A 26495-nucleotide genomic window follows, 5' to 3' on the forward strand; every position below is an offset into this window, starting at 1 on the left:
TTCAAAGCCCCTCTGAACCATCTGCCCCCTCTGCAGGTAAAAAGCCTCAGCTGAAGAATAAACAAGCCTCTGGGGAAAAAAACAATAAGAAGGATGCCAAAGACAAGACCCCTTCCGCACAAAAGAAGGAGCCATCCAGCAAACCCAACATAAAGGACACCAAGGTAAACATGATCTGCCCTGTTTGATGCCCAGTACCTTTGCATTGTCTTTGAGATGAGCAGGGGCTGCTTACAGTGGAGGCTCTGTGCCAGCCACGGCCTGGTAGGTGGGTCCATAGTGCCACGACTTGGGCTGGGAATGTGCTCTGGCAGACAGCTCCACTGCTTCTCAGTGGTTTGCTGGCAAAGTGCAGTCCTGACTAGTGTGGTTGCAGGCAGTGAACAAAGTGCTGGGAGGCTGCCTGGGGGCTTGCAAGCTTGGGTGTCTGCTGGCCAAGGGATGGGCCCTCCAGGACCATCCCCTGGAGCCCCCAGCCTGCACTGCAGGGCTGTTCTAGTTTCCACTAGGGAGGAACCCCAGCTCCAAGCCCAGCAGTGGGAGTTGTTCAGGGCTTTCCACTGTGGTTTCTTTTCCTTACAATGGTCCACATTGCAGTTCACAGTTTCCACTGCTCCTGCGCCGCAGCAGCTGAACATCACCAGCAGTGGTGGGGAAGAGCTGAACTGCTTGAGCTGTGTGCTGCCCGAGGACCTGCTGGTGGACATCCTCAGTGAGAGGCTGGAGGTGTGTGGAGTGGGGGAAAAGGAGACATTGCTGCTCTGGAGAGACAGCACTGGGATACAACTCGGAGAGGAGGAGGAGGAGGAGGAGGAGGAGGATGCTGCTGGAGGATCCTGGACTGTGTGCAGGGAGCCCTGGGGGAAGCTGCAGCTGCCCTTAGTTGGCAGAGCCTAAGGACAGATCCAAGCTGCTCTTAGCTGCTGCTCTTGGAACAAGGATGGCTGGTGACATCTGGGTTTATGGTGCAGCTGCGAGTCCACTGTGTGCAATGGCTGACTTACTCTTCCCTGTATTCACAGTGTAAAGACTGCTACAAGGGAGTGGTCTTTGATGGCTTGGAGACCCTCTTTGCAAGCAGCCTGGAATCTTCTCTGCTCTGTGTACTCAGAGCTGTCAAAAATCGTTGTCATATCTTCATGGTGAACCTGCATCAGGATTATGCTTCTTGGCAAGCCAGGGATGAAGCTAAAAGAAAGAGGAAGGAAGATGAAAGAGAGAAGGAAGGTGAGCTATCTCCATCCCTCTCAAATCTTCTCTCTCAAGCCCTCAGCCTTATCTCTGTGTGTCTGGGCTTGCAGCAGAGCTTGTAAGAAATGTTTTTATTAATCGTTCCACCTTCTGCCGCAGTGTAACCAGCACTCATCTTAGAGTTGCAGGAGACCAGAGGTTTTAGGACTCACCTTAATCTCTAACATTAAAGCTTGGGCACAAGTGCAAGCTACTGTAGCTCAGTGACAAACAGCTCTCCTCAGTCTGGGTGCACTTAAGCCAGGCAAAGCCCAGGACCTCACTGCCTGGCCATAGCTTGGGGAATTGAATTTTGGAGCAGGGATATGATCTCCCCAATATCTGGTACGATAGGCTGGGTCAGGAGAAGCTGTGAATCCTTGCAGCTGACCCAGAGCACCCAGCTCTGCTTGCAGTCACTCATGGTTTCTCCTCTGGTTTGTGCTAAAGTGCTGCAGCGGGAAAAAGCTATTCAGAGGTACATAGAACGTATCTTGCAAATGGATGAGGACGAGTTTAATGCCCTCCCTGAGGAGAAGAAAGCAGAACTGGATAAAATGTTAGTGGAAAAGAAGTGCATACAGAGGGTGAGGTGAGTAAGCCTTCCATATGTTACTGCTCTTCCATGGCTTATTGTCCCTGGAGGGCTTGCCTGCTCCAAGGACTCTGAGCTCAGAGGTGTTGGATAGCAAAGGCCAGAAGCAACACAGCGATGGCCACTCTTCGCTCCCTGCCTCCCAAGAGTGGAAGGACCTTCTTCTGTTGAGAAGAAGTTCCTTCTTCTTTATTTTAGTGGTGAGCCGTCCTGGCTTAGATGCTGCCTGCAGGGATCTGGGCTCTGGGCTTGCCTTGGAACTGCCTGCAGAAGTGTCTTTAAGTCCATGATGTTGATTTGCACCTTCCTCATCATCTCCCTTCACCAAAACAGTGGGATTGTGGTGTGGGTAGGTGTGGGGCACAGACCAAACCTTGGTTTGGGTCCTGGTCCTGCCACAGATGAAGTCCTTGCAATGCTGATCTGCCAGGGTTCTCCTTATGGTGGGACACCACCCATAAAAGCTCACATCCTTTAGGCTCCCCTTCTGCTGCAGCAGTAGGCAAGCACAGGGGAAGCTCTGCTCCAGCAAGGCAGCCCAGCTCAGGCAAAGCGTGGAGCTGGGAGTGGAGGCTGCTTGAAGCAAGCCTGTGTATCAGGACTTCCTTCAGCCCAGGCTGAAGTTGGTTTCATGGGGAGGAGATGGACGAGGCTGCTTCAAATCATTTCCATGGCAGACAGCACTGGTTTGCGTGGTCACAGCTGGTTCCAGCAGGAAACCTGGCTGACAAGAGCCTGTCTTGCAGGAGAGGGGTTCCTGCAGCCTTTGCTTTCTGCTAGGATTGTTCTCATTAAGAGCAACCCAGGGAGAAGGGGGCTGAATGAGCTGAGTAAGAATTGTAGGAGAGTGAAGCAGATGTTAGCAATCTGTGTTCTGCTTTAAACTGGGAAATCAAGAGACAAAGGGCGTTTTCAGGCATCAGCACAGAGAGCTGGTGGATCAGCCTTTGGCAGTGGGCTGGAGGTGTCTGGGTGTGCCTTAAAAGGAGGTTGCACAGTCAAGACCTTATGATGGCAAGGCTTAGGTTTGGCTGGTCCTGGAGGTCCCCTTCCACCAATCCCCTCACTTGGGATGTTCCCAACCTCTGTGGGTTGAGGAAGATTCATTGAAATGGTCTCACAGTTCTGCCTGGCCTTGGGGTCAAGGAATGAAGTGCAGGGCCAGCCAGGACTAGCGAGCCCAAATTTCTGGTGGTGACTCTCAGTGATGTTTCCTATTTTGTTTGCTGAAGGGAGCTGAAGTGGCTGGCTCAAAAGCTTGAGGAAGAGGCAAAAGCCTTAGAGGAGGAACTGAGGCAGAAGGAGGAAGAGAGGCGGAAAGAGGAAGAGAGGCAGAAGAAGGAAAAGAAGGGTGTCTCTGTGGGGAAGCAACCTCCACAACCAGACAAGGGGCAAACCAAACCCCCAGAGAAGATGGGAACTAAGGCCCCAGAGGGGAAGGAAACCAAACTCTCAAACAAGAAGGAAACCGAGCCCTCAGAAATGGAGGAAAGCAAAATCCCAGAAATGAAGGAAACCAAATCCCCTGAGAGGAAGGAAACCAAATCCCCTGAGGAGGAGGAAATCAAAGCCCCAGAGAAGAAGGAAACCAAAATCCTAGAGATGAAGAGAGACAAAATCCCAGAGAAGTTGAAATACAAAGCCCCTGAGAAGGGGGAACCCAAAGCCCCTGAGAAGGGGGAAACTGAAATCCCAGAGGACCCATCTCAGATGGAGAACTTGATCCTGAGGTTTCAGATCTATGAGTCATCACAGCAGAACGTCGCAGAGGTTTTGTCTTGCTGGGACAGGGTTCAGGGTACCATGCAGTTACCTGTGATCCAAAAGGAAAACAAGTCCCAGTCTTCAGCTGGAAACAAAGGTCAGAAGACCAATAAGCCTCAGGAAAAGTTGGAGAAGCCTGAACAAAGAAGTGGAGACCAAAGGAGTCGTCAGTCATCTCAGCAGGAGATGCAAAGTGAAGTTGCAGAGGGGGCAGTCAGAGACGAGCATATCGGGGTGCCATGCCTGGACATCCAGGTCTCAGATCCAAAGGCCATGATCAGGGAGATCCTGAGGGATGGGAAGCTGCCAACAGAAGACGAGGTAACACCCTGCAAGGCTCAGATCTTGAGCTTGTCATGGTCTTGGGCCCTGGAGCATTGTGTGATAATGGCACAGAGCCTTGTCCAGGCCTCTGATGATGTTCCACAATGGCTCTGTACCATCTGTGTGGATGGGGAGGTTATCACCATCCCTCAGATGGGCAGGAAGTGGGAGTGCTCTGTGTACAAGTGTCCCATCTGTTCAGAGTTTCCCAGCCTGGAAATCATAAACGGCCCCAGGACAGGGCAGCTCACAGCCATTGTTTTCTTCAGCTGAGTCACTTGGGAGAGGTTTCTCTCCCGGTCCTGCTTGGAGCTCTTGACTCTGCTCACCCCACTGGGCATAACAAAGCACTTGTACTTCATGTAAATTGAAAACCCCGTTGTCAAAAGCTCAGTGCCTTCAAAGAAGGAGTTGTGGGCATGAAGGTGACACAAATATAAAGAAGATTTTCCCTTCTGTTTTAGATGCTGCAACATCTGGGACTGTGTCCCGACGGCCCTCCCCTTGCCCCTGCTGCTGTGCTCTCCATAGTCGAGTACCCAGAGGAGCGGCTGGGCCCTGCAGAGCATGTGGAGCCCTTCACCATTGTGGCACCAGAAGGTGCTGCTGTGGAAGACAATCTGGTGGGTGCTCCAGTGGTGCCAGAGCAGGGACCAGGCTAGATGGGGACATGGGGACAGGTTGGATGGAAAAGGATCATGGTGGAGAGGTAGTGAAGATGTGATGGGGCCCTGTGTCTGCAGGTCTCCTTTCTGTCAGGGATGGGACAAAAGAGACAGCTCTGTGGAGACAGAGCAGTTTTGTAAGACAAGACGGGAAAAAAACCCACTTAAAACCATCAACTTCCTTTGAGGAAAGGGTCTGAGTGAGAAGGAGTGTCCTAGGTAAAACAAACACCAATAAGGAAGACCAAGTCCATGGGCAGGTGGACTTATTTATTCTCTCTTCTGTTGGTGAACAAACCCCCATTTTGCTTTCCAGGATGGGGATGTCTCAGGGCTCACCTCTCCCCCTCCCTTTTCTCCCTCCCCTTAGGACAAGGCCCCAGATGTGAAGGGCAGTTCTGCCGAGGGCCAGCCAAAGGTGGGTGAAGCAGCCAGGAGAGACAGCTCTGCAAAGGAGAAGCAGATCTCCACACAGAGAACAGAAAGTCCCCAGGATTCCTCTGCAACGAGATCCAAAAGTACACTGGAAAGTTCCTCAGTCCCCACAGAATTCCTCAGGTGAGGCGCACGGGAGGAGGTGATGCCTCTGCTTCTTTGGTCCTCTTGCCAAACAAGGCCCATCATCCCCAGCTCCACAGTGACCCTGTGCCAGTGCCTCCACGGGATGGCGAGTGCACCCTCCTTGTTTCGTTTGCTCCTCAGCAATGTCTGAAGGCTCCTCTTTAATTGACAGGCTGAAACGGTACCGGTGGGTAGACCAAGTTGTCACAGATTACTCTTCTTTCTTTCATGTACAGATGCATACAAATTAATGAAGTAATTCTCAGAGGATGAAATTAAGTTGTCAAGATCATAATCCACTTCAAAGGTAGGTCTCTCTCCAAAAATTACAAGAGCAAGAAATACAGCAAAGTGGGCAGTCAGTCCCCATATCTTGAATGACTTTCTATGTTCCTGGTCATCATAAATAAAGCAGTGTATCCGAGTTAAGTAACCTGAGGAGGTTTTATAAGAGAAGGTCTTGTAATTTAAGGGCTTGACAAAGTACTCCAAAGGCACAACAAAAACCTCGCTCACTTCATCTGGATTAGGAGTGGCCTCAAATGTATCCTCCACAAATCCTACAACTGGTGTCACCAAGTTATTCATCTAAAAAGAGAGAAAAAAGCCCCCCAATAAATAAATGAATTAAAAAAAAAAATCAACAAAACCCTCAAACGCATTTGTACCGAGTAAAAATGTTAATTACTTAGAAAACCATTTAATTGTTACAAAATGAGTACAAGAAGAAGCCTATGAACTATTTTTAACTGCAATGCAGTTGCCCCATAATGGCAAGGTATTTAATTTGACTTGGAGAATTTGAAATAATATTTTTATATTTGTCAAAGATGACTTTACAAATAATCTGTTCATCCTGTATAATAATATACCAGTTAAAAAGGCTTGCCACTTTGCTCCAGAAGTAAAAAAGCATGCATGCTTTCTCATGGGTCTTCCTTATTTATGTTTTTTAATTCTGATTTTAATCCAGATTTTCCCTAGCCTTCGTCATATTTCTGTTTTGTTTCCCTGGGATATAGGAATTTTCCAGTATATGGGAGTATTTTTCTATAGGTACAGAAATATTATTGCAATATATTTATCCATAAAATATGATACTTCTTGAAACACCTTATTTATGGGAATTTTAATTCTAAATGTAATCTCTATTTCCATGGGAAGACAAAACCACTGTATTCATAGTCCGCATCAACGAAACACCAAAATTCTTTAGGATACACTGCTAGTTCTATTTATTCACACTAACAAAGAACACTGTCCTGTAGAAAGGAGGAAGAGCAAAACAGTGTTTGTGGTATTGGATTCAAGTCTGGAAAGACCCCATCCAAGTCAGAAGCACCTGGAATGTACCTATTGAGGAGAAAAAGTATCATCTGATACATTCAAAACCCACACCACCTCTCCTCCTGACTGAAGTAATTGGCTGGAAAACAGGAAAAATTTGATCCTCTTTTACACACTACCTCTGAACTATGTGGCTTTAAGGTTATCTGTAGAGAAGTTATAATTTAAGTAGTTAAGTAAAGCTTTTCTCAAGACAATTTCAAAAGTAGTTATTTCCTTTTTTAATGGGGAGAGCATATTGCTAGCAGATAGAAAAATAGGAGGCAACTGTTACCTGGTGAACAAAAATAGTCTTCATAAACAACAATTCCTCTGTTCTGTGGGAAAGCTGATCCTATGTAATACTGAACACTGTTACAGAAATTGAGAACCTGTTAATTGACAAGTGGTGACCTACACTCCAAAGACACCTGTGCGAGTCTCCCTGCTAGAGGAAGATGATGCACACAATCCCAGAGCACATCCCCTCTGGTGTTCCCTCTCTGTCTGCACTGCCCTGGAGTCAGCAAAAAACAAACGAGACACCCATGAGGCTACAGCAGCCTGCTGTGACCCTGCCTGGGTGAGTGAGCTCTGCACAGCTCCAGGGATGGAGATTATACAGCCTGTGAGGAACACCTGCTCCAGTTTGGGGATGGAGTTTATACAGCCTGTGAGGAACATCTGCTCCAGTTTGGGGATGGAGATTATACAGCCTGTCAGGAACACCTGCTCCAGTTTTGGGCTGACCTCATAGTGAAGAAGGTTTTTTTCTCACATCTCATCAAAATGGCCATGCTGCTGCTGTGTCCATTGCCTCAAGTAGAGTTCTAGTATCATCCTCTGACTCCCCAGGAGAAGGAAGCAGCCAAAACCCCTGGCAGCTTTCAAGCTGAGCAAGCCCACGTCTCTCAGCCTGTCTGCTCATCACCCACTTGCTGTAGCCCTGTGACTGTGCTCATGGCTCTCTGTCTGCGTGATCCTCCAGTCACTGACTGGCGCCCCAGAGCTGGTCTCACAAATACCAAACACTGACAAGAGCCCTTTCCCTGGGCTCTGCTGGACCCAAGGACTGTGCACGTGAAGAAGCAGCGCCTCTTGCAAGTTACAGGTTTAGAAAGGTCACTGCCAACCACACAAAAGGAAAGCACCCAAACTTGTTCTGTATTGATATGCTGACTTACTTTATCAATTCCAGGCATCAGCCTACAGATGACTTCCACCTTCTCTGGCTGAAGACCCACTTCTTCTTTAGCTTCTCGGAGAGCAGTGTCAATGTCATCTTTATCAGTGGCTTCCCTTTTACCTCCTGGAAAACACACTTCCCCTGGTGATCTTCTCAGCTAGAATGTAAAGGAGTGCTAGTGTTAAATATAACAAGGTTTATGTTTCTTATTGGATCCACACAGATGCCTGTTGGTATTGCAGCATCCCTTTATGTTTATCTTTCCACTCAAAGAAGCTGGAAATGGTGGTTAAGGTTTCTGCAGAGCAAAAGAAACATGCCTTAGCAAGAGTAGCTACCTAAGAAAATGCTCAGGCTATCCCTTACTAATCCATAAACCCTCACTATAAGAAATACACTGCACCTGTACAGCATTGTGTAACTTCTGCTTTAGTACATCAAAGTTTACATTTTGCATTATCTTGTTTGCATAAATGACTGACAGATGAATCCAGACAGACAACTTGTAGAGCAAGATTAAAATACTCTAAGAGCAAAAACTTCTGAAAGACACAATTAAATAATGTAGCTGTGAGAGAGGAGATAACATTTTGCTTCAGCCCAAAAAGGTTATGCCGCAAAAGAATGAAAATGGTTGGTTCTGTTTCCTATATGTTGTTCTCTATAGTTAGGATGTGTTTTGTGTACTTGGCTGTGTGTTGTTGAGAACCGGGAGAGGGGCAGGGTTGAAGACATGACCCAAACAGGAAGAAGGATGAGAAGGGAAGGGACAGAAGAGTTGGCCGTCCGCAGAGCTGAAGTTCCTGAGTAGCCAGTCAGTGGGAAAGGGGACAGGTCAAAGTCTCTCTCTGTGTGTGTGTGTGTGTGTGAGCGTTTTTGCCTCTCAGCAGGGAGACACGCAGCTGACTCATTACAAATTAAGTTCCTCAGTTAATGCTTCGAAGTCTGTGTCCCCTCTTAACTCTATCAGAAAGTGAGTTATTTCTAAGATACCTTTCAGCTTTAAGTACATTCCAGTAGAAGGCTTGTGCATCGAGGATCAGAATAAAACACATTTACAATCAATGTATCAGCTATGTAACTGGGATTGTTTGTTTTTAGGCAAGACCCAGCAACAGAAAAAAGTAATTCCTGAATACAGGCAGTTGATGTGCACTGGGATGGCAAACGAGAGTTGTAAAAGAAAACAAAAGGCTAGAGAAAGAGTTCTGGGAGCCTTGGGTTGTTGCCTTCTATGTATTAAAGGGCGAAAATAGTATTATTAACTGCAGACTGAAAAACCTCATTGAACAAAGCTGCAGTGCAAGTCAGTTTCCTCACTTAAGCAAGCAGGAAAGTAAGTAAGCAATCACTGCCGACGGTGGGAATTACACTTTCCTGTCACGGGTTTCCGGGTGCCGGCATGTTCCTGGCAGGCGAACCCCAGAACGACGGAGTGTAAAAAGCACTGGCTGCGCCCTTGGGATCGAGGGGCGGGACTGGGGGGGCGCAGGTGCCGGGAGGGCGCACGGCGATGGTTCCCCGGGAAGGATCGCGCCCCTCGGAGCCCCCCGGTACCTGCACGGAGCGGACGGTGAGCAGCAGGTGCAGCCGCCCCCCTCGCACCGTGAGCGGCAGCAGCACGGCGGCCCGGGGCAGCGGCAAGCGGGAGAACTTGTCCCCGACATCGAACTCCCGCAGGCGGCGCCGGGCCTTGTCCGTGAGCCCCTGCCTAGGAGCGGGCAGGGCGGAGCACCGGCACCCTCCGGCCGTGCCCCGCTCACCCCCCGTCAGCCCTGGGCAGGGACAGGGCCCGGGGCCCGGCTCCTCTTCCCGCTCTGCCGCCATCTCCGGCACCGCCGCGTCCCTCCGGCACCGCCCCGTCCTTCCCGGCACCGCCCCGTCCTTCCCGGCACCGCCCCGTCCTTCCCGGTCCCGCCCCGGCACCGCCCCGTCCCTCCGGCACCGCCCCGTCCTTCCCGGTCCCGCCCCGTCCCTCCGGCACCGTCCCGTCCCTCCGGCACCGCCCCGTCCTTCCCGGCACCGCCCCGTCCTTCCCGGCACCGCCCCGTCCCTCCGGCACCGCCCCGGCACCGCCCCGGCTCCTTCCCGGCACCGCCCCGTCCCTCCGGCACCGCCCCGTCCTTCCCGGCACCGCTCCGGGCCCGTCCCTGGCCGGGAGCCGTGCGGCCGCTCCCTCCCTGCCCGATCGGGACTCCGGACATGCGGCGGCTCCATCGATTCCACCCGGTCCCGCCTCAACTCCGGGGCCGGAGCGGCTCCCAGTGGGAGAAAGACCGTGAAAGTGCTGCGTTCGTGCCCGCTCGCAGAGCCATAGAACATGGAAGGGACCTTAGAGATCACCTTTTTCCTCCTCCATGGTGCTAGAAACGCACTAACTTTTAGATACAATTCAATGGGGGCAAATCGTTGAACAAAAGAAAATTCTTTATTAGTAGTAACGATTCAGCTGAGCCACGTGTGTGCCTCACTTCCCCAACAGACCACACACCCACGCTCCCACAGAAATGGTTTCTTTTTATACCTTTTCCTGGCCGGGGCAGTCCCTGTCCCCTTTCCCATTGGATGGATACTCGGGAACTTCCATTCCCTCCCAACCGCCAACTTTTCACAGAATCACAGAATGAATTAGGTTGGAAAAGACCTTTAAGATCATCTAGTCCAATGTATGACCTAACATCTCATCAACTAAACCATGGCACTGAGTGCCACGTCCAGTCTTTTATAAACATGTCCAGGGTTGCTGACTCCACCACCTCCCTGGGCAGAAGATTCCAGCATGCAATTACTCTTGCAGTGAAGAATTTTTTTCTAAGGTCTAACTTAGACTTCCCCTGGCACAGCTTGAGACTGTGTCCTCTGATTCTGTCAGTGCTGCCTGGAGAAAGAGCCCAACCCCACCTGAGCACAACCACCTTTCAGGGAGCTGTAGAGTGATAAGGTCACCCCTGAGTCTCCTTTTCTCCAAACTAATCAACCCCAGCTCCCTCAGTTGTTCCTCACAGCACTTGTGTTCCAAGCCTCTCACCAGCCTTCTTGCCTTCTCTGGACATGTTCAAGCATCTCAATGTCCTTCCCAAACTGAGGGGCCAGAACAGGACACAGCACTCGAGCTGTGACCTCACCAGTACCAAAGACCTCCCTGCTCCTGCTGGCCACACCATTCCTGATCCAGGCCAGGAGCCATTGGCCTTCCTGGCCACCTGGGCACACTGCTGGCTCGTGTTCAGCTGGCTGTTGACCAGGACCCCCAGGTCCCTTTCTGCCTGGGCACTGCCAACCACTCTGTCCCCACTCTGCAGCGCTGCAGGGGCTGTTGTGGCCAAAATGCAGGACTCGGCACTTGGACTTGTTAAACTTCATGTTGTTGGACTCGGGCCATCTATCCAGTCTGTCCAGGTCCCTCTGCAGAACCCACACTCCTACCCTTCAGCAGACTGACACATGCTCCCGCCTTGGTGTCATCTTCAAATTTACGGTCCCCTCCCCTCTCATCCTACTTCCTTTTTAGTCGGGTCTTCAACCCCACCCCTCTCCCAGCAACACTCAACAAACCAACCAGAACAAATCCAAACAATCCAAACAACACCACATAGAACCAAAATCTTTCATGCTTTAACCTCAAGGTTATTACCTTTTGGCTTCAACAAAATGTCATCTCATCTCTCACAATCCATCCCTTTCCTTTTATTATCCTTTTTTTTTTTTTTTTTTTTTTTTTGCTGAAGCCCTTGATTTAATTTCCCTGTCTGGTCAGAACAAACTGGCTCCTTTTGTGAACTACTTATAAATATGATTAATCAGTTTTTTTATGAGGTCAGTGTTAAATTCAGTGTATTTGCAAGTTCCTGATTTGTCAGTTCACGTTGCTGTCCATAGTTCTCCTCCAAGTACAGTAAGTTGTAGATACACTTGTGGCCAGTGCCTCCCATCAGCAGTTCCATCCCTGCTTGCTCGGATGACGCAAACCTCAGAGCGTAACTGCAGCATCAAAGATTACCTTCTCTGTTACCCATACTTGCTTCCTGTTCTTTCTTCTAGTCCTGTGCACTGGAACAGCACACTGCAGGGATGTAGAGGTGAAGCATAGAAGCCGTGACACTCCATCCAGCAATTTCCCAAGTCTTTGAACGTCATTTCCTATTCCTCTTTTGTCAAGGTCTGGTTTGACTTATATTCCCACTACTCAACAGCCGAGGGATTGCAGCCCACACTGGAGCAAGAGTCTCTCTGGTGGCAAATACAGAGGTCAGTCCAGTCTTGCCCTTGACTGCTCACTATTAAATCATCTTTTGAAGATTAAAGGGTCACTTCCTTGTACCACTGTCCCAGTTTGGGGAGGAGGTTCCACTGGTCCTTTGAGAGGCGTGAGACCACTCTTTTTCTGCACTCCTGGTAGCTGTTTCAGTTGTTAAAAGTACCTGAAAGGGACCTTCCCATGCTGCTGTTAAGGTAGCATCGTTCCAAGATTTTATTAGACCCCAATCTCCTGGTTTTACCTGGTGTATATGAAAGTCTAGAGGTGATGTTTGGGGTAACAACCTTTTTCATCTAAGATCCATGAAAGAAAGTGCAATTGCCTGCAAATAATTTCTGAGATATAAGTCATTTGTTTCAGCCATTGGTAAACTCTCCTCCCTTCCCAGATAAGGTAACCCAAACCACATTCCATAGGGAGAAACTCCCATGTCCTTTCTTGGAGCAGTTCTGATCCATAATAATGATAATCTGGTCTCAATCATTAATTTGGTAATATGGTTCCTAAGGATAGCATTCATTCTCTCCACACACTCAGAGCTTCGAGGGTGCCACGGGGGATGAAATTTCCAATTTATGTCTAATGCAAAACCTACAGAATGTCACATTTTTGAAATAAAGCGTAAAGTCTCCGTATTTTGGGGAACTCAGTGTAATCTATTTGCATATTTTGAAAGGGTCTAAGGGCTAGGGTTCTTCCCTCACTAGGGTGTGTTCTCATCACTTTCTTATCTTTTAACAAATTGAGCATTGTTCAATCACTGTTTGGCTACTGTAGAGACTCCCTCACAGCTAAAAGTTCTTAAGAATTGATCACACTGAGTGCTTGAGCTCACCAGTGTATTCCTTGGTGTAGCTTAATTAAAATGTCTCTAGCAATTGCTTTATTTCTTGTCTCCCTCTCTTCCCTCCCCAGCTGTGACCAGAACTACAGCAAAGGGGAAGTGCCTGCAGCTGAGGGAAGCCTGTGGTTTGGTACCTGGTTCTGTCTGTTGTTGCTGCCAGTGTTGTTGTTTGTTTGCCTTCTTATACATGCTAGGAAGGAACTGCTCCTCCTTTTCCCGTACCTTTTCCTGAAAGCCCCTTAATTTCAGTTATAATAATTTGGAAGGAAGAGGGTTACATTCTCCATTCCAGAGAGGTCCCACAGACACCTGTCTTTCCAACCAAGACAAGCTGACAATTAACGATTTATTGCCAATTGTTTAATTAACAATTAACGAACAATTAATGAACAACTAATTAATTACTTAGGTAGCTAAAAGATAATGAGAGGTCTTCACTGGAGCTTGGAAGGGTAGCTGCAGAGGTCTCTGGGGAAGGGTGAGAGACCATCAGCAGCAGAAGACACGATGTTCCGGCTCCTGCTGGATGCTCCAGCTGACACAAATGCTGTCACTTAGGTGCTGGTTTCCAGTGCACCTTCCTCTTGGGTCTCTGGCCTTCCTCGAGCTGCCATAAGGCAAAGCATTTCGATTTATCCAGAGTGTTCTCCCGGCCTCTGCCTTTCAAAATCACCTGCACCCTCTTCTGAGTTGGCTTCAGGTTAGGAATCCTAGGAAGAAGGGGACTGGTGTTAGCCAGACAAGCATTCCCAGCCAGCTGCTTTTCTGTCTCCTTGCAGAGCACACAGTGTTGCATCCTCTCTCTGTGCAAGCAGTGAGCAGCAGATTTAACAGCTGCTCTCGCTGCATGGAGGCTGCAGAGGTGCAAGGACAGGAACATGACCAGTGAAGTGCCTGGGGACCAACTACAGCACACAGGGTTCCATGTAGAGAAGCAGGCCCTGCTTGTCCCAAAAGGAAGCAGAGCTAGGGACTGGCTGGTCCCCAGCTCTCTCGTTCCAGATTTTGCAACCCTCCAGGAGACTGATGTTTCATACAGTGTCTCCCTACCAAGGCCAGATGATGATCTTTCCATGCTCATGTGGGTGTTTCTGCTGCCCTTCTGGGGCTGCCTGTCTCCAGGCCCACCTCCCCATCCCAGTCAGAGGGACTGAAGGGAGGATGTTAGCAGATGAATTAGGCTGTGCTTGGTGATGCCCAGCAATAGGATGAGAGGCAATGGGCAGAACTTGAACAGGAAATTCCACCTGAAACTGAGGAAGAACTTCTTGCCTGTGTAGGTGCCAGGTTGTCCAGAGAGGATGTGGAGTGTCCCTCACTGGAATTATTACAGAGCCCTCTGGAAAAAACCCTGTGCTCTGGGATGACCCCACCTGAGCAGGGAAGTGGACTGTGGTGCCTTCCACCCTGTCCCACCCTGTGATTCAGTGATGCCCATCAGTAGCGTGAGTTGGTAGATGTTTCCCACCTGCACATCATGGTGACTCCAAACTCCCCGACACACTTTGGGGAGAACTTCGCGTGAAAGGTCTGCTTCTGGCCAGGAGCAAGGATGCCACGGTCGGGGTTGATGGAGAACACTGGCAGGTCATGGATGAAATCTGGGAATATTTCCAGGGAGGAACTGGCAGACTGCAGAAGGAGATCCTTTGAGCACCATAACTTCTTCAAAAGGTCTAGACTGGGCTGCAGCTGCTGCTCAGAGAGGTGCCATTCCTTGGAAGGGCTCCGCTTCTTGGAACCCTTCTTCTGCTTGGAATCCAGCTGCTCCTCCTCAGAAAGCTGCTGCTGCTGCTCAGAGGGCTGCTGCTCCTGTTGCTGGGAATCCTGCTGCTGCTGCTGGGAATCCTGCTGCTCCTGGGAATCCTGCTGCTGCTGCTCAGAATCCTGCTGCTGCTGCTGCTCAGAATCCTGCTGGCTCCTCTCAGCCCGCCGCAGCCGCTCTACTTTAGGATGCATCTCAGCATCATGTTCCAACTCCCACCAGTAACTACGCAGCAGCTCATCGCGATTCCTTACAGTTTCATTGGAGAGGAACCGACCTGCAGGGAGGAAGAGGACACTTTTCAAAGACTTATGTTCCCAGCAACTCTGCCTCCTGCTGTACGCAGATGGGAGAGCTGGGATGCACTTGGAGCATCTCTGGCCAAGTACTTTGTTCTGGCAGGAAATAGAGCGTCTGGGAACAGGGTCTCTGCCTGCAGCCCACGCTCCTGTGCCAAAGCAGGAGAGTTGCTTTTAGACAGTGACTTTGCATTTGCCCTGGAGTGAGGAACTACAGACAGTGGCTGCGGGGCAGGTCACTTGTTACACGACTTTTTTTCCCAGTCTCAGACTTCTCAAAGAGATCACCTGATGTCCCCTTCCCAGTCCTGACCCAGCACATGGCTCTCCTCAGAGCCTGGCTCAGTCCTTTGCAGAGCAAAAGTGGCAGAGCAAGAACAGAAAAGGCTGAAAGGCAGAGAGGACAAGGAAAAAAGTCTCCAGCTGCAGCTGGGAAGATGCTGATGAAAGTAGATGTGTGGACAAGGATGGAAAAGCAATTCATGTTTTGGGGTGAAATGCCCTTACGCATCAGAGTGAATGAGAATGGCTTGGTCACTGGTTCTCCATGTGCAGTGCCCTCCCAGGAGTATTCCAGCGCTGACATCCCTTTATTGTGAATTTTGAAACTGAAAAGCAAGAAGGAAGAATAAAAAAATGTCCAATAAATATAAAGCAAATAGTACAGTAACATTGTCTGATGGACTCCTAGTACCACTTTCTGCTGAGGAGCATCTTCTTCCCCAGGCAGCCCTGCCATGCTCAGACTGCTGTCCTGGGTGGCCCGAAACAGTATTTCCAAGTCTGGATGGTCAAGAGGAAAGGGCCAACATGGTGCCCAGGACACTGAAGCTAAGGGGCTTACTCTGGACTTTAGGTCTTGGTTTGACTGCAAACTTACTCTTGAGCAGATGAGGACATGCAGTGAAAGCAAACCCATGGCTGTTCTCAGCAGAAAGGTATGGCAGCATTGAACCTCTCCTGACCACCACCACCTGCTTGGCTTTGTGTGCACATAAATGGGCCTGTGCTGCTTTGGGCTGGGGCAGAGTTCTGGGAACAGGGCACTGGGCCAGCCCTGGGCAAAGGCAGCTCCTGCTCGCAGGGCCCTGCCTGGCCTCCAGCACTCACGTGGCTGTGCTTGTCTGGAAGGGCAAGGTATCCTTGAACTGAACCACGGTCGTGTTCAGCTTCAGCTGGACGTAGGCAACAACGGCACTGAGGTACACCTCCAACTCCTGGCTGCTCTCCTCCACCACAGTGTGAGCCGGCTCCGAGGCTATCTCGAGCACCTGCAAACACAGAAGGGAGGAACCACTGAGCAGAGCCCAGAAGGTCAGGCTGAGAAGGGAATCTTCTGGCCTCCAAGATCAGCCTCACAGAGGGACTAGAAAGGACCACTCACTTCATCTTCCCTGGAAAGATGATAAAATGACAAGATGACTGCTCTGCTACAGTAGTTCTTTCTACCCACAGATCAAAGCAGTCACTACCACAGCTGTTAATATCCCCATGGAGACTATAGCTGGTTTCCAGTCCCTGGGCTTCAGCCTTGTAGAAGGACTGACTCTTTTCCTGGTCCCCTATAGATCCAGCAGGTCTCAAAACTTGGTTTAATTTCCCCTGCTGGAGCTCTGTAGATGGAGAACCCAAGACTGAAGAGTTCTAGAAAGCACCTTTTTCTTCTTGTCTTAGGAGAAAATGCTCTCCAGGTGTCTTGTGTGGAGCAACAGCCACACTGCTGGGAGCTGGGGATGGGCATTTTGGGATGGGAAAGATCTCACTTGGAAAGTCTCCAACTGCAGATGTTCTGATAGAAAAGAGGATGGTTTAGAAGCCATAAAATGGTCCAGAAACTCAGAAAGAACCTTCACCCAAGATGAGTGTGTGTGGCAATAATGACAATAGAAGCAAGAGTCTTTGGAGATGATCCTTCTCCGGACTCCTCCATACTGTCATGCAGTGCCTGGGCTATTCCATGATGATATATCCCCCACAATGCAGAGACCACAACCAAAATCTCTGCTATCCATGCACACAAAACTTGGGAGTTCACTAGCATACGCAGGAGAATTGGATTTCTCTCCACTTCAAAAGAAGAGACAGAGTGCAGCAGACTTAACTCCTTGTTGGTGAAAAGGCACCAAATGAGATAAAGAAATTTCTGACACGATAAAATAAGATAAAATCATAAAACATTTCTCCCATTCAACATGGGCTGCAACACTTGTGCTTGTGGCACAGACTGATGGTTTGTGTGTGGCTAAAGGTCTCTTGCCAACAGGCTTCCCCCTCTCGTGTGAGTGTATCCAGTCACTGTGCATCCACCTTTCTCCTGGAATGCACTGCTGGTGAACCTCACAGCTGTCCAACATCCAGAGGAAGCAGGAGCTGCTCAGCCAGCAGTGATGGTGTTATGGTGGTTCTTTTTGTAAAAGCTGGGTTGGCTTTTTTTGCCATTTTGCTTCTTACCTTCTCTATTTTAGGGAATTCCTCTTCTGGGTCTTTGCTGGTGGCCATCTTCAATGTGTACTTTGAGCACTTTTCATCATCCCAGTCAGGAACCTTCCTTCGTGGCAGATCAAAGTTGATCTTGGTCACCTTACATTTCACAAGGTGCCTCCTGAAGGTGCCTGGCACATCTGATTTCAAAGTCACTGTGATGACCTTGGCACAGCCAGGATGGAGGTGTCCCACCTAGGGAGAATCAGGGAGTCAAGACCAAACTGGAAGCACTGCCAAGGGTAGGACTAACAGCAAAAGGGAATGATGTGGTGAGCAGCTGTGCCAGGAAGCTGCATCTCAGAGTGGATTTACATGAAGTTTGATATCCAAAAGTATGAACAGAAGGTGCCACGTCCCATAACATGAAGCCTTTTCTGCAAGGCTGGCAGCCATGGCCCAGCCAAGCCAGGGGCTCCATCTCCTCCGTGGCACTGGAACAGGCTATCACTGGTACGTGAGCACTCCCTGCCAGCTCCTGGGAACACCAGGGCAGGGCTTGAGCAATGGGGAAAGGCAGAGCAGTCCACACTCACCTTGGGGGAGAACTGGAATGGGGCGTCTGCCTCCCACTCAAAGCGCATGACCTTCTTGCGGGTGTGGTTGGTGATGGTGAAGGTCCTGTGGCAGGGCTTCCCAACAGGACAGTCCCCAAACTGGAGGTGATTCACTCTGACAGCTGTAAAGGAGAGCAAGGGATCTCAGCATGCAGGAAGCTCCACCTGCCCCCCTCACGTGCACAGACACCTGCATGTTCAATGCTTCCTTGCTCCAAGCCTTCCTCCCTCTGGAGGGAGTGCCCCAGGCAATTCCCCATCCCACCACTTCCAGGGGAACACCCTGACACGTCCCTAAGCCAGCGACATGCAGCACAGCACACACTGCTCTGCATGCATGGCTGCCATGCCCACAGGCCACCAAGTCCCGTGGGTGACAGCCCAGGCCTGGCTAGAGGGGGGACACACATGATCAGACATTTTCCTCTTCCTTGCTACACCTTGGCAGCCTGTCCTCTCTTACCATCAATGATGTCTTTCTTCAGAATGCTCTCAGTATACCCCTCCTCTGTGTCTTCCTCTAGGCCATCGAGGGTGAATTCATCCCTGTGGCCTTCACCCACCAGCTCTGCTATGGTTTTGCTAGAGTAGGTGTCCTTCACAAACAGACAAATCTTCCCTTCCAGACGTTGAGCCAGGGTGGGTTTGAAAATGACATCAAACTTTGTCGATTGCTTGTGATGCAGAAGGAAGAACGACTTCTTTGGGGGATTGCTCTCTGCACAGCAATGGAAATCAGAGTTAAGTGATACAGCTGTACAGAGGAAATATTTCCATTGGATATATGAGGAATAAGAGGTTGAAACCAGCTGCCTTCTAGGCACAGGTTCTACCCCCACTGGTTCCAGACCCTCTTCCTCTGTTCACAGGACTGCCATCTCCAGACACAGCACCACTTAAGCAGCTTAACCTCAGGCTGATGCCCAGCCCTCATTCCATCTGCTTCCAGCCAGCTCCAGCCATATGCAAAGCTGAGCCAAAGAGTGCTTTTGGCTTCTTCTGCTAGCTGTGTTCTCAAGGGCTGTGTGTGTTCAGGCTGGTACCTTCCCATGTGCAGCAAATACTTCAGAGGGTCCACTGAGGTAGTGACAGTCCCCCACAACTCAACCCACCATGTCTAGAAGAACAGAAGAACTTCCTATAACTTGCTAGGAGGAAATGCTGCAAGAAAAGCCCCAAGAAAAGCTTGGGGGATAGAGAGCCCAAGGAACAACACTGTGCCTAACATCTGGCTGCTGCTCAGAGAAGCCAAGAGCAGGGCATACATTTTCTCTCTGTGCATGATCACACTTTGTGGTTAATGAATTTACCGTTTTCAATGGAGTCGTCTTCCATATCTTCAGTGTGGAATACCTCGAGTGTGGAGGCCCTGCCTTTCAAGAAGAACGCTCCATGCTCATCCTTTGGGCGCAACATAAACTGAGAAAAGAGAAGCCAGAGCACAATGATACTGGTGTGAGTACAGGATGGCACATGGACTGACACTGCAGTGCTGCTGGTCCCACATGGGAACCCAGCACCTCTCCCACTACAAACAGCACTTAGCATAAAAGTTAAGTCAAACCAGCCTAGAACAAAGGGTGTTCAGAGGCATTTGGATAGAACTGACAACGAACCAAACAGGACAGAAAGTAATGGGCAGAATACATTCTGCTCATGAAACCACATCTAAGTCTACTTAAAATGTAGTAAACTGGGATCAAATACAATCTAATGGAAGTGGGAAATCACACGTGTCCATGAGAACAAAAGGTGACCTGAGAGACAGGGGGAAAAATACTCCACCACCTTTCTTGTGTTCAACTTAAAGAAGAAAAACTGGACGGAAAATTTCCAAGAACTCCCTTCTTGCAGAACAGACGTCAGTCACTTGCTTAAAAAGAATTTCTAACACCTCTTCCCAGGTCTGCCATGTTCTTTGGGACCCTTCCCGTGTGTCACTTTTGTCTATCAAACACTTGTTCCCAAACCAGACCACTCCTCGAGCAGGTCCTCCTCACCTTGAGAGGTATGATGCCATCGTTACGGACGACCAGGGGCAGTGTCTCTGAATCCCCCAGCCGGAGCCTCTTGAAGCGCAGCACGGCGTTTCCCCTCTTGCTGCGAGCACTTGGGCACACGACTGTCAGCTGTGGCTTGTGCCCCTTCCCGCTGATGGTGAAGGTCAGGATCTGGGGTTTCATTTTCACAGAGCTGCAGGAGAGGCACAGAAACAATTTCAGCTGGCACTAACACATTTCTCACTGGGCAAGTGAAGCAGCAAGGGCCAGAGTGTTCTCCCTGCCTGGTGTTCCTGTACCCCACAACACAGCCCTCCCACCAGCCTCTTCCCAGTCCACTCAGGGCCATTCACAAGAGGAATCTGCTCCAAAGAGCCAGAGCCTTCCACAATAACAGTTAATAATTTCACTTAATTGAATCATGCAGTACAGCAAGTAAATGAGGCACCAGATGATACGGCAAATCCCCTGGCTACAGTGAGAGGAAACTTATGCAAAAAGCAAAGACACAGCATGAAAGCAAGAAGGCAACAATACATCATTGTCACCATCAGTAAAGATAATTTCCAAGAACTGTAAAAATGCAATTGCTTATTAGCATTTAGACTTCTCTTGTTCCAATTCAGCCACCAAAGAGATGAGGAAGGGCAAGTCAAAGCCCTGGTACACAGGTCCCAGGGCAGAGGAACCTAGGCTCCTCTTTCATACCAGTTCCAGTCACTCCAAAACAGCTTAATGAATGCCAGGTAATCACAGAGGATCATCTAATTTTACATAAACAAAGACGAAATTGTGACTGCTGACTTGCTGGTACAGAAACTGCTTCATCTAAGCCTCTGTCCTTGGAAATGCCCAGCTCAGCTGCAGCACATCTCAGTAACTTCCGGCTGGCTACCTAACATTTGCCTGTCTTCGTAGTTCCTCATACAGGCTAAACCATCAGCCTAATTTTTCTTTTTAAGAGTTACTGCCTCCCAGATCATCTCATGCCAAGAACTCTGCCTAAGGGTACTGAAAGCATTAGTGCTAACAAGAGGTCTGTTCCTTCCCAGGGGAGGAGCAGCTATCAGTGAGGCCTCCCCCAATATTTCACAGGGTCAGTTACCCTTTTGGGATGTCAAAGAAAGCCTTGAAAGTGCAGTCATAGTTCTGCTCGTCTGGTGGGGTGAAGGTCACCGTGGCAACAGCATGGGATGAGCCAGGAACAGACATCTTGACTGGATCCAACTTGAAAATGTTTCTGATAGGGATTTGTTCCTTGGGGGAACCCAGAGAGCAGTGTTAGGAGAACACACCTTTCAACATGACACAGTTTTATACATAAATGCATTGCTGAACCCCAGGCAGTGTGTCTTCATGTCCTGCTTCCCTGGACAGGCTCCCTCCCTCCCAGGGCATGCTGACCTTGTTCTAAAGCATTGTGTGTTTTGAGTGTTGGCAGCTGCCCCAGCCTATATGGGAGGTGGGCACTGCATGGAAGACCCTGCAAATAACCTAGAACTGGCCTTCAAAGAGAAGGAAAAGCCAGGGAGCCTGAGGAAATACTCTGCTTTAGTCCTGGCATGTCAGGTCATAACAGCCCCTCTCTGCATGTGCTTCCAAGAGAGGTTCAGGAGTCAATTCTTTCACTGAAGACCCAGAGGTGTGAGCCAAAACCTTGCCCGAGACATGCAGAATTCCACACAACTGTTCCCTGGCTCTGCTGCTCTCTCCTGCAGTTTGAGCTGCACTGAGCTAGCCTAGTCTGGGCCACAGGAAGCAATGCATCTGGAGAACAAAACAGGCTCTCACACGGCCTTTAGAGGACAACCACCACCTTGGCCTCCTGTTCTTACCTTTCCAGGCAGGGGTTTGATGGAGAGGACCACGTCACATGGCAGAGGGCTTGCACTGTAGATCTTGAAATGAGCTTCAGCCTCTTGCCCAACCAGAGCCTTGTGGAAGATGAATTGGTTCTCATCTCTGATGAACAGGCCCGTGCCTATCACTGACTGCAGCATGTGGCTGAGGCTGGTGCTGCTGCAGATCGGGTACTCCTCGAAGATTAACATGACATCCTCAGAAAATCCTGTGGATACACCAGAGGGATGAGCACGGAGAAGCCTCCCTGATGAGTTTATCTGGACCCTGCTGGCCTCTCAGAAGCCTTGATAAGCCCTTTCTGCCTGGGTGACTGCTAAACCCCGCCTTGGGTGTGGGAGCTGGCTGTGAGGATGAAGCTCAGTCAACCTCAGTCTTAGAGAGCATTGATTTCCTTTTATCCTTCCATGCATCCCTCTCAGCCTGGAAGGGATGAGTCCACTGGTGGACTTGAAGAGGGCTGGAACCTCTGAGGATTTTAAGGTGGGACACCAGGGCTAGCGTGCCTCTCTATCCAAGCAGCAAGTTCAGGTGCTGATCATCAGCAGGTGTGACTGTGGGCAGTAGGTACCTGGGAGGCAGGACTCGGCCATCAGGGTAAAGGGAATGCCGAGGGGATTGTCCTTGGGGTTTCTGCCCAGGATGTCAATGCAGAGCTGCTCCTCACATGTCCCCTCCTGCCCGGCGAGGCATTCCACTCTGATCACCTGCTGGCCCCACGGACGGATGGAGCCGGAGCAGGGGGACACCGTGAACATGCCAAGATTGAGGTGACCCTGCAGAAAAAGTTCCAGGAGAGGCTGATGGCTAATAGCTGTGCCTTCAGCACCCCAGCAAGGCATATGTCCTGCCTTGGCCTCCAGCTGGGCCCAAGCACCCAGTCCCAGGGCAGGGAAGGATGACTCCATGGCCCAAAGGCAGCCCCAGGTTGAGAGCAACAAGCCAAGAGGAGCTGCAAATCTGTCCCAAGTGGCAGAGAGAAAGGAGTTTGAGTGTAAAGAATGAAGGTGGTAGCTGTGATCCTGCAATCTCCATAGGTAACACAGGAGAGCAGAAATCACTGTGAGAAATGATGGGAGAAAAGCAGGGGACTGGGAATCAAAAAAAGCAATGTTGTCTGAGCTCTGTGGACTGGGAGTTTAGTGGGAGATGTTTTTGCTTCTGTGGTGTTCACAGACCTATGCTGGCTCACAGTTACCAAACACAGGACCTGTTACAGAATTTCTAAGAAAGAGAGAGCATGATTTATGTCTGGAGTGAGAATTGAGCTACCCACTCAGACTAGGCCCCTGATAAGCAGCCTTGAAGGGGCCTAGAAGCCTTTGATGCAGTGAGAATTCAGTTGTGGCGCAGTCAGAAATTATGTTAAGGTAACTACAAAGTAATCAGCTATCCAAGCATGAATTAGAATAGAGCTGCAGTGTGAAAAGTCTGACCACCTTAAGGCAAAGGTAAACAATGTTAGCTTGCCAATCAGAGTGCCTTTGTAAACTGTAAACTATATGGAAGTGTATATAAACTGCCATCTTCTCAGGAATAAGGGGAGAACATTGCATTAATCATATTGGTTGGATGTGTGTTCTGTCCTGTCCAGCTCTTCTGTTTTATGAGGTCTCTGGCTTTTAGGACCTGCTCCCCTCTGTTGACCCCACAACTCCAGGTCAGAGCCACAGTACAGGACTGCCAGGGGGACTGAGCAGATACTGGACTCCATCCTGCAGACCATGTCCCACCCTGTGCCCAGCCAGGCACAGCAGCATCTTCTCACATCCCCTGCAGCAGCACTGCTGGGGAGCAGGAGTCACCCACCTGTGTCAAGGAGCTTGAATTCCTTGATGAGGGCTTTGTAGCTGATGGAGCAGATTCCCCTTGCTTTAAACTGAGAGGAGAAAGCAGAGGTATCTGTCATGCTGAGCTCCCCTGCCTCTCTCTGAGGCCAAAGCTGGCTTCCTCCTCACAGAGGAAAGCCTTTGTGCTCTGATGGCTCCCAGAGAGCAGCCTGCAGCACCCATTGCTGGACTGAGCAGCTCTATCACCAGCTTTGTACTACACGGGTGGATACCGAGGCCTTTTTCTGCCCCCCGTCCCCAAGCCAGGGATGCAGAGGGACGATAGCTCAGCTCTCCTGGCTGCCTGCCCCATACCAGCCGTGGCTGGTGCCTCCTCACACAGGAAGGGTGGCGTAGGGCTTCTAGTACCTTTTGCTTTCTGACGCAGGTGCAAGCTCGGGTGCTCGGCGGATGCGGAATTTGAGGTTGAGCGCGCCCTTGTTCTCCAGCACGACAGCCTGGCTCTTCTTGGTGCCCTTGATCACGGCACCAAAGTCGATGGGTGAGGCAGGCTCAATGCTGTACTTGCTGTACTCGGCTTTCGCTGACACTGTCACTGGGATGCTGGTGACAACCTGGCCTCCTTCACCCAAGCGGGCATCTATCACCTGTGTCCACAGGAAGGGAGGTAACCAAAGCAAAGAGGCCAGCCTCCACCCCAGGCCTCCCTGTTGAAGCACCTCCTCCAGAGTCAGAGTCTCAGCTCCACTTAGGAAGCCTCCCAAATGGTTTTGAAGGACTTTGTGTATGTAGGAGACAGGAGTCTCCAGTAAAGCCCTCCTTCCATTAGACACCTACTCTGTTTACGCTCCCAGAACACCATGTGATAACACAGCCTGGCCCAGCCAGCTCACCTGGCAGAAGATGATGGGCTCGTTCTTGAGGACCATTTCACTTCTGGGGTGGAAGAGTATCTCAATATTCACGCCACGCTGGGAGGCAGCCAGCATGCCTGAGTGAGGCTGAACAGTGAAGTGGGATGCTATGTCTTGCATTCCGGGACCTGCATCCTTCAGTGTGAAACTGGGGAGAAAGGGAAGGAATGGAGATCTCTGCAGTTAAAAGTACAGGTGCCACCAGCACAGCCAGGACTTTGCACAGGACCAGACAAGAAAGTGAGAATCCAGCTCTGCTCAAGGATCCTGGATCTTGACAGAGAGCTCAGACAATCACAAGGTTACTTTAAGAAACCCTGACATTGTCATTTTTCATTCACTTATTTACAGAGTCTCAGAAAAATAAAGGAGGTGACCATCAAAGAAAGTCAATGATCTCAGCATTTCAATGACTGAAAATTCTGGGGCTCTCCTTTGGGTTCCTGCTGAGCTCTGAAGAACTGCTGGTTTGGGGCTGGATTCTCTGGTAGAATAGCTGAGATCAGAGAGCCCAGGTTTTGTATTTACCATGAGGTAGCGAGCATGGAAACAGGTTCTAGCCATTGACAGAGGGAGAATACAGGCCTGGGAACCTGAGGAAATGCTCACTACCAGGCAGCTGGACTCACCTGTACTCAATGTCGTATACCCCTTTGTTCTTAAGACTGAGGACTTTCTTCACATTATCCAGGACACTAATGGTTCCAAATTCCAAGCTTCCATCTGGATCTGCAGAAAGCCCACAGAGCGAGGTCAAACACGGTATTTGTGAGCTGCTGCAGAATACAACAGGCTACAAGCAACATGCAGGTCTCGGAGCAAAACCCTTTTCAGCAAGTTTCCATTCATGAAAGCGTTTTCCAGCTGCTTGTCTGCCCTTTTTCTTCTCACTCAAAATATCTGCAGGCTCAGTAGCTAAAGATCTTGCCTTCCATTTCCTCACTTCCAAGCACAAATCCAATTGCTTTATATGCTGTGCTGAGCCTGTGGGGGTTGCCAACTGCCTGTTCACATCACTGTTGTTTCAAAGACCACAGATCCAATCTGCACATGAAGCTGCACACTTCAAAGTTCAGAGGGGAGAGACTTAAGGCTGGCAGTTCCCTGACAATGCTTTATTTCATGCAGGTTGCAGGTACGTGTTTTATGTACCCATGCCATCCTTGTATTCCATCCCATCCCATCCCATCCCATCCCATCCCATCCCATCCCATCCCATCCCATCCCATCCCATCCCATCAAGTGCTTTGGGATGCATTACCACCTCCCAGGGTAATGCAGTACACCTGGACTGCTTTGTTTGGGAGACATCCACTGACCTCCAGGCATGTTGAGGCTCACAGAAACCTCATAGACCTCTGCAGAGATTTTGATGTTTTCAGCCTGGAAAATCCCCAGGATGTTTTCTGTATCTGAAACCTGAGGCAGCAAGAAACAAACAATGTTCAGATTATTCTTTTGGTAGACAGCCTGAAAGTCCTTGTCTCTGCTGGCTGCTTCTCCTATGGCTTCCCTGGCTTCACAAGCCTTGGCAGACTCCCAAGCTTTGCTAACCTGTTCCTCTCATGGGCTGCCCCAGTGGGATTCTACTGCAGTAAAAAACCCTATCAGCCCAACTCTGCACTCCCACAGCAGGGAATGTTGCAGCTAAAGCATCCTTGAGAGGCACAGGGGTGTAAGAACAACCACAAGATGTGTGAGGTGTCTCAGAGCAGGTGGCATTGACAACTCTCTCCAATCACCTAGCACCCTCTCTGAAATGCAGCCCCTAATCCATGGGGAACAAAATCCCAGGGGGAGAGTTTGTTGCACTATGCAAGAGCTTCAGAGAAAGTCCGGGAGGAATGTAGAGATCACGCTGCAGTCTGTACAACCACACAGCAACCTTCAACCACTCACAGGGACAAGGTGGTTGTGGTACAGGCTCAGGATGCAGTGTCTGGTTATCTGGGGGGGATGTGGACACACTGCACATTCTGGCAAACGCTGTGCAGAGTCAGAAGTTGGGGTCACAGCACCCTTGTGTCTGTCAGGTGCAGCTCTTCCTGACCCTGTCCCTAGCAGCACACAGCTGCT

At 49.9% G+C, this 26495-nt stretch overlaps 3 protein-coding genes across 11 annotated transcripts in view; 1 reads left to right on the forward strand and 2 right to left on the reverse strand.

Moving 5' to 3' along the window:
• The window catches only part of LOC144247094 (axonemal central pair apparatus protein HYDIN-like), an 18864-nt gene extending 13724 nt beyond the window's left edge, over positions 1-5140 (forward strand). Inside the window, exons 15-21 of the mRNA XM_085589346.1 lie at positions 37-164; positions 598-726; positions 1023-1227; positions 1681-1822; positions 3058-3910; positions 4378-4536; positions 4949-5140. Of these exons, the coding sequence (XP_085445472.1) occupies positions 37-164; positions 598-726; positions 1023-1227; positions 1681-1822; positions 3058-3910; positions 4378-4536; positions 4949-5140 (1808 nt within the window). The remainder of the gene's footprint in view (positions 1-36; positions 165-597; positions 727-1022; positions 1228-1680; positions 1823-3057; positions 3911-4377; positions 4537-4948) is intronic.
• On the reverse strand, positions 4828-9497 carry NUDT7 (nudix hydrolase 7). Of its 2 annotated transcripts, XM_085589233.1 has the most exons (4): positions 9209-9497; positions 7650-7808; positions 5656-5727; positions 4828-5573 (listed from the first exon to the last, which is right to left on the reverse strand). In XM_085589233.1, exons 1-4 carry the CDS (start codon positions 9476-9478, stop codon positions 5565-5567), a joined length of 510 nt encoding a protein of 169 aa, XP_085445359.1. In that variant the 5' UTR covers positions 9479-9497; the 3' UTR covers positions 4828-5564. The 2 variants fall into 2 exon arrangements, with proteins under 2 accessions (XP_085445359.1, XP_077642416.2); XM_077786290.2 differs by having other exon boundaries at positions 4828-5727.
• A 342-nt stretch (positions 9498-9839) lies between these two features.
• Positions 9840-26495, reverse strand: part of LOC110484498 (axonemal central pair apparatus protein HYDIN-like) — a 74329-nt gene continuing 57673 nt past the window's right edge. For 5 of the 8 annotated variants that reach the window (XM_085589160.1, XM_085589158.1, XM_085589157.1 and 2 more), the window contains 17 exons: positions 25739-25838; positions 25049-25148; positions 24399-24567; positions 23914-24152; positions 23525-23594; positions 22287-22491; positions 21691-21923; positions 20961-21112; positions 19856-20048; positions 19166-19274; positions 18319-18573; positions 17835-17977; positions 17269-17493; positions 15928-16088; positions 15325-15425; positions 14222-14795; positions 9841-13463 (listed from right to left, as the gene is read on the reverse strand). In XM_085589160.1, coding sequence (XP_085445286.1) covers positions 13304-13463; positions 14222-14795; positions 15325-15425; positions 15928-16088; positions 17269-17493; positions 17835-17977; positions 18319-18573; positions 19166-19274; positions 19856-20048; positions 20961-21112; positions 21691-21923; positions 22287-22491; positions 23525-23594; positions 23914-24152; positions 24399-24567; positions 25049-25148; positions 25739-25838 — 3189 coding nt within the window. In that variant the 3' untranslated portion in view covers positions 9841-13303. Of the gene's footprint in view, positions 13464-14221; positions 14796-15324; positions 15426-15927; positions 16089-17268; positions 17494-17834; positions 17978-18318; positions 18574-19165; positions 19275-19855; positions 20049-20960; positions 21113-21150; positions 21924-22286; positions 22492-23524; positions 23595-23913; positions 24153-24398; positions 24568-25048; positions 25149-25738; positions 25839-26495 lie in introns of those variants that run through there. The other 3 variants (XM_085589159.1, XM_085589162.1, XM_085589163.1) reach the window with 3 other exon arrangements.

Source organism: Lonchura striata, chromosome 11 (genome assembly GCF_050655825.1).
Source record: "Lonchura striata isolate lonStrDom1 chromosome 11, ASM5065582v1, whole genome shotgun sequence".
NCBI classification, from domain to species: domain Eukaryota; kingdom Metazoa; phylum Chordata; class Aves; order Passeriformes; family Estrildidae; genus Lonchura; species Lonchura striata.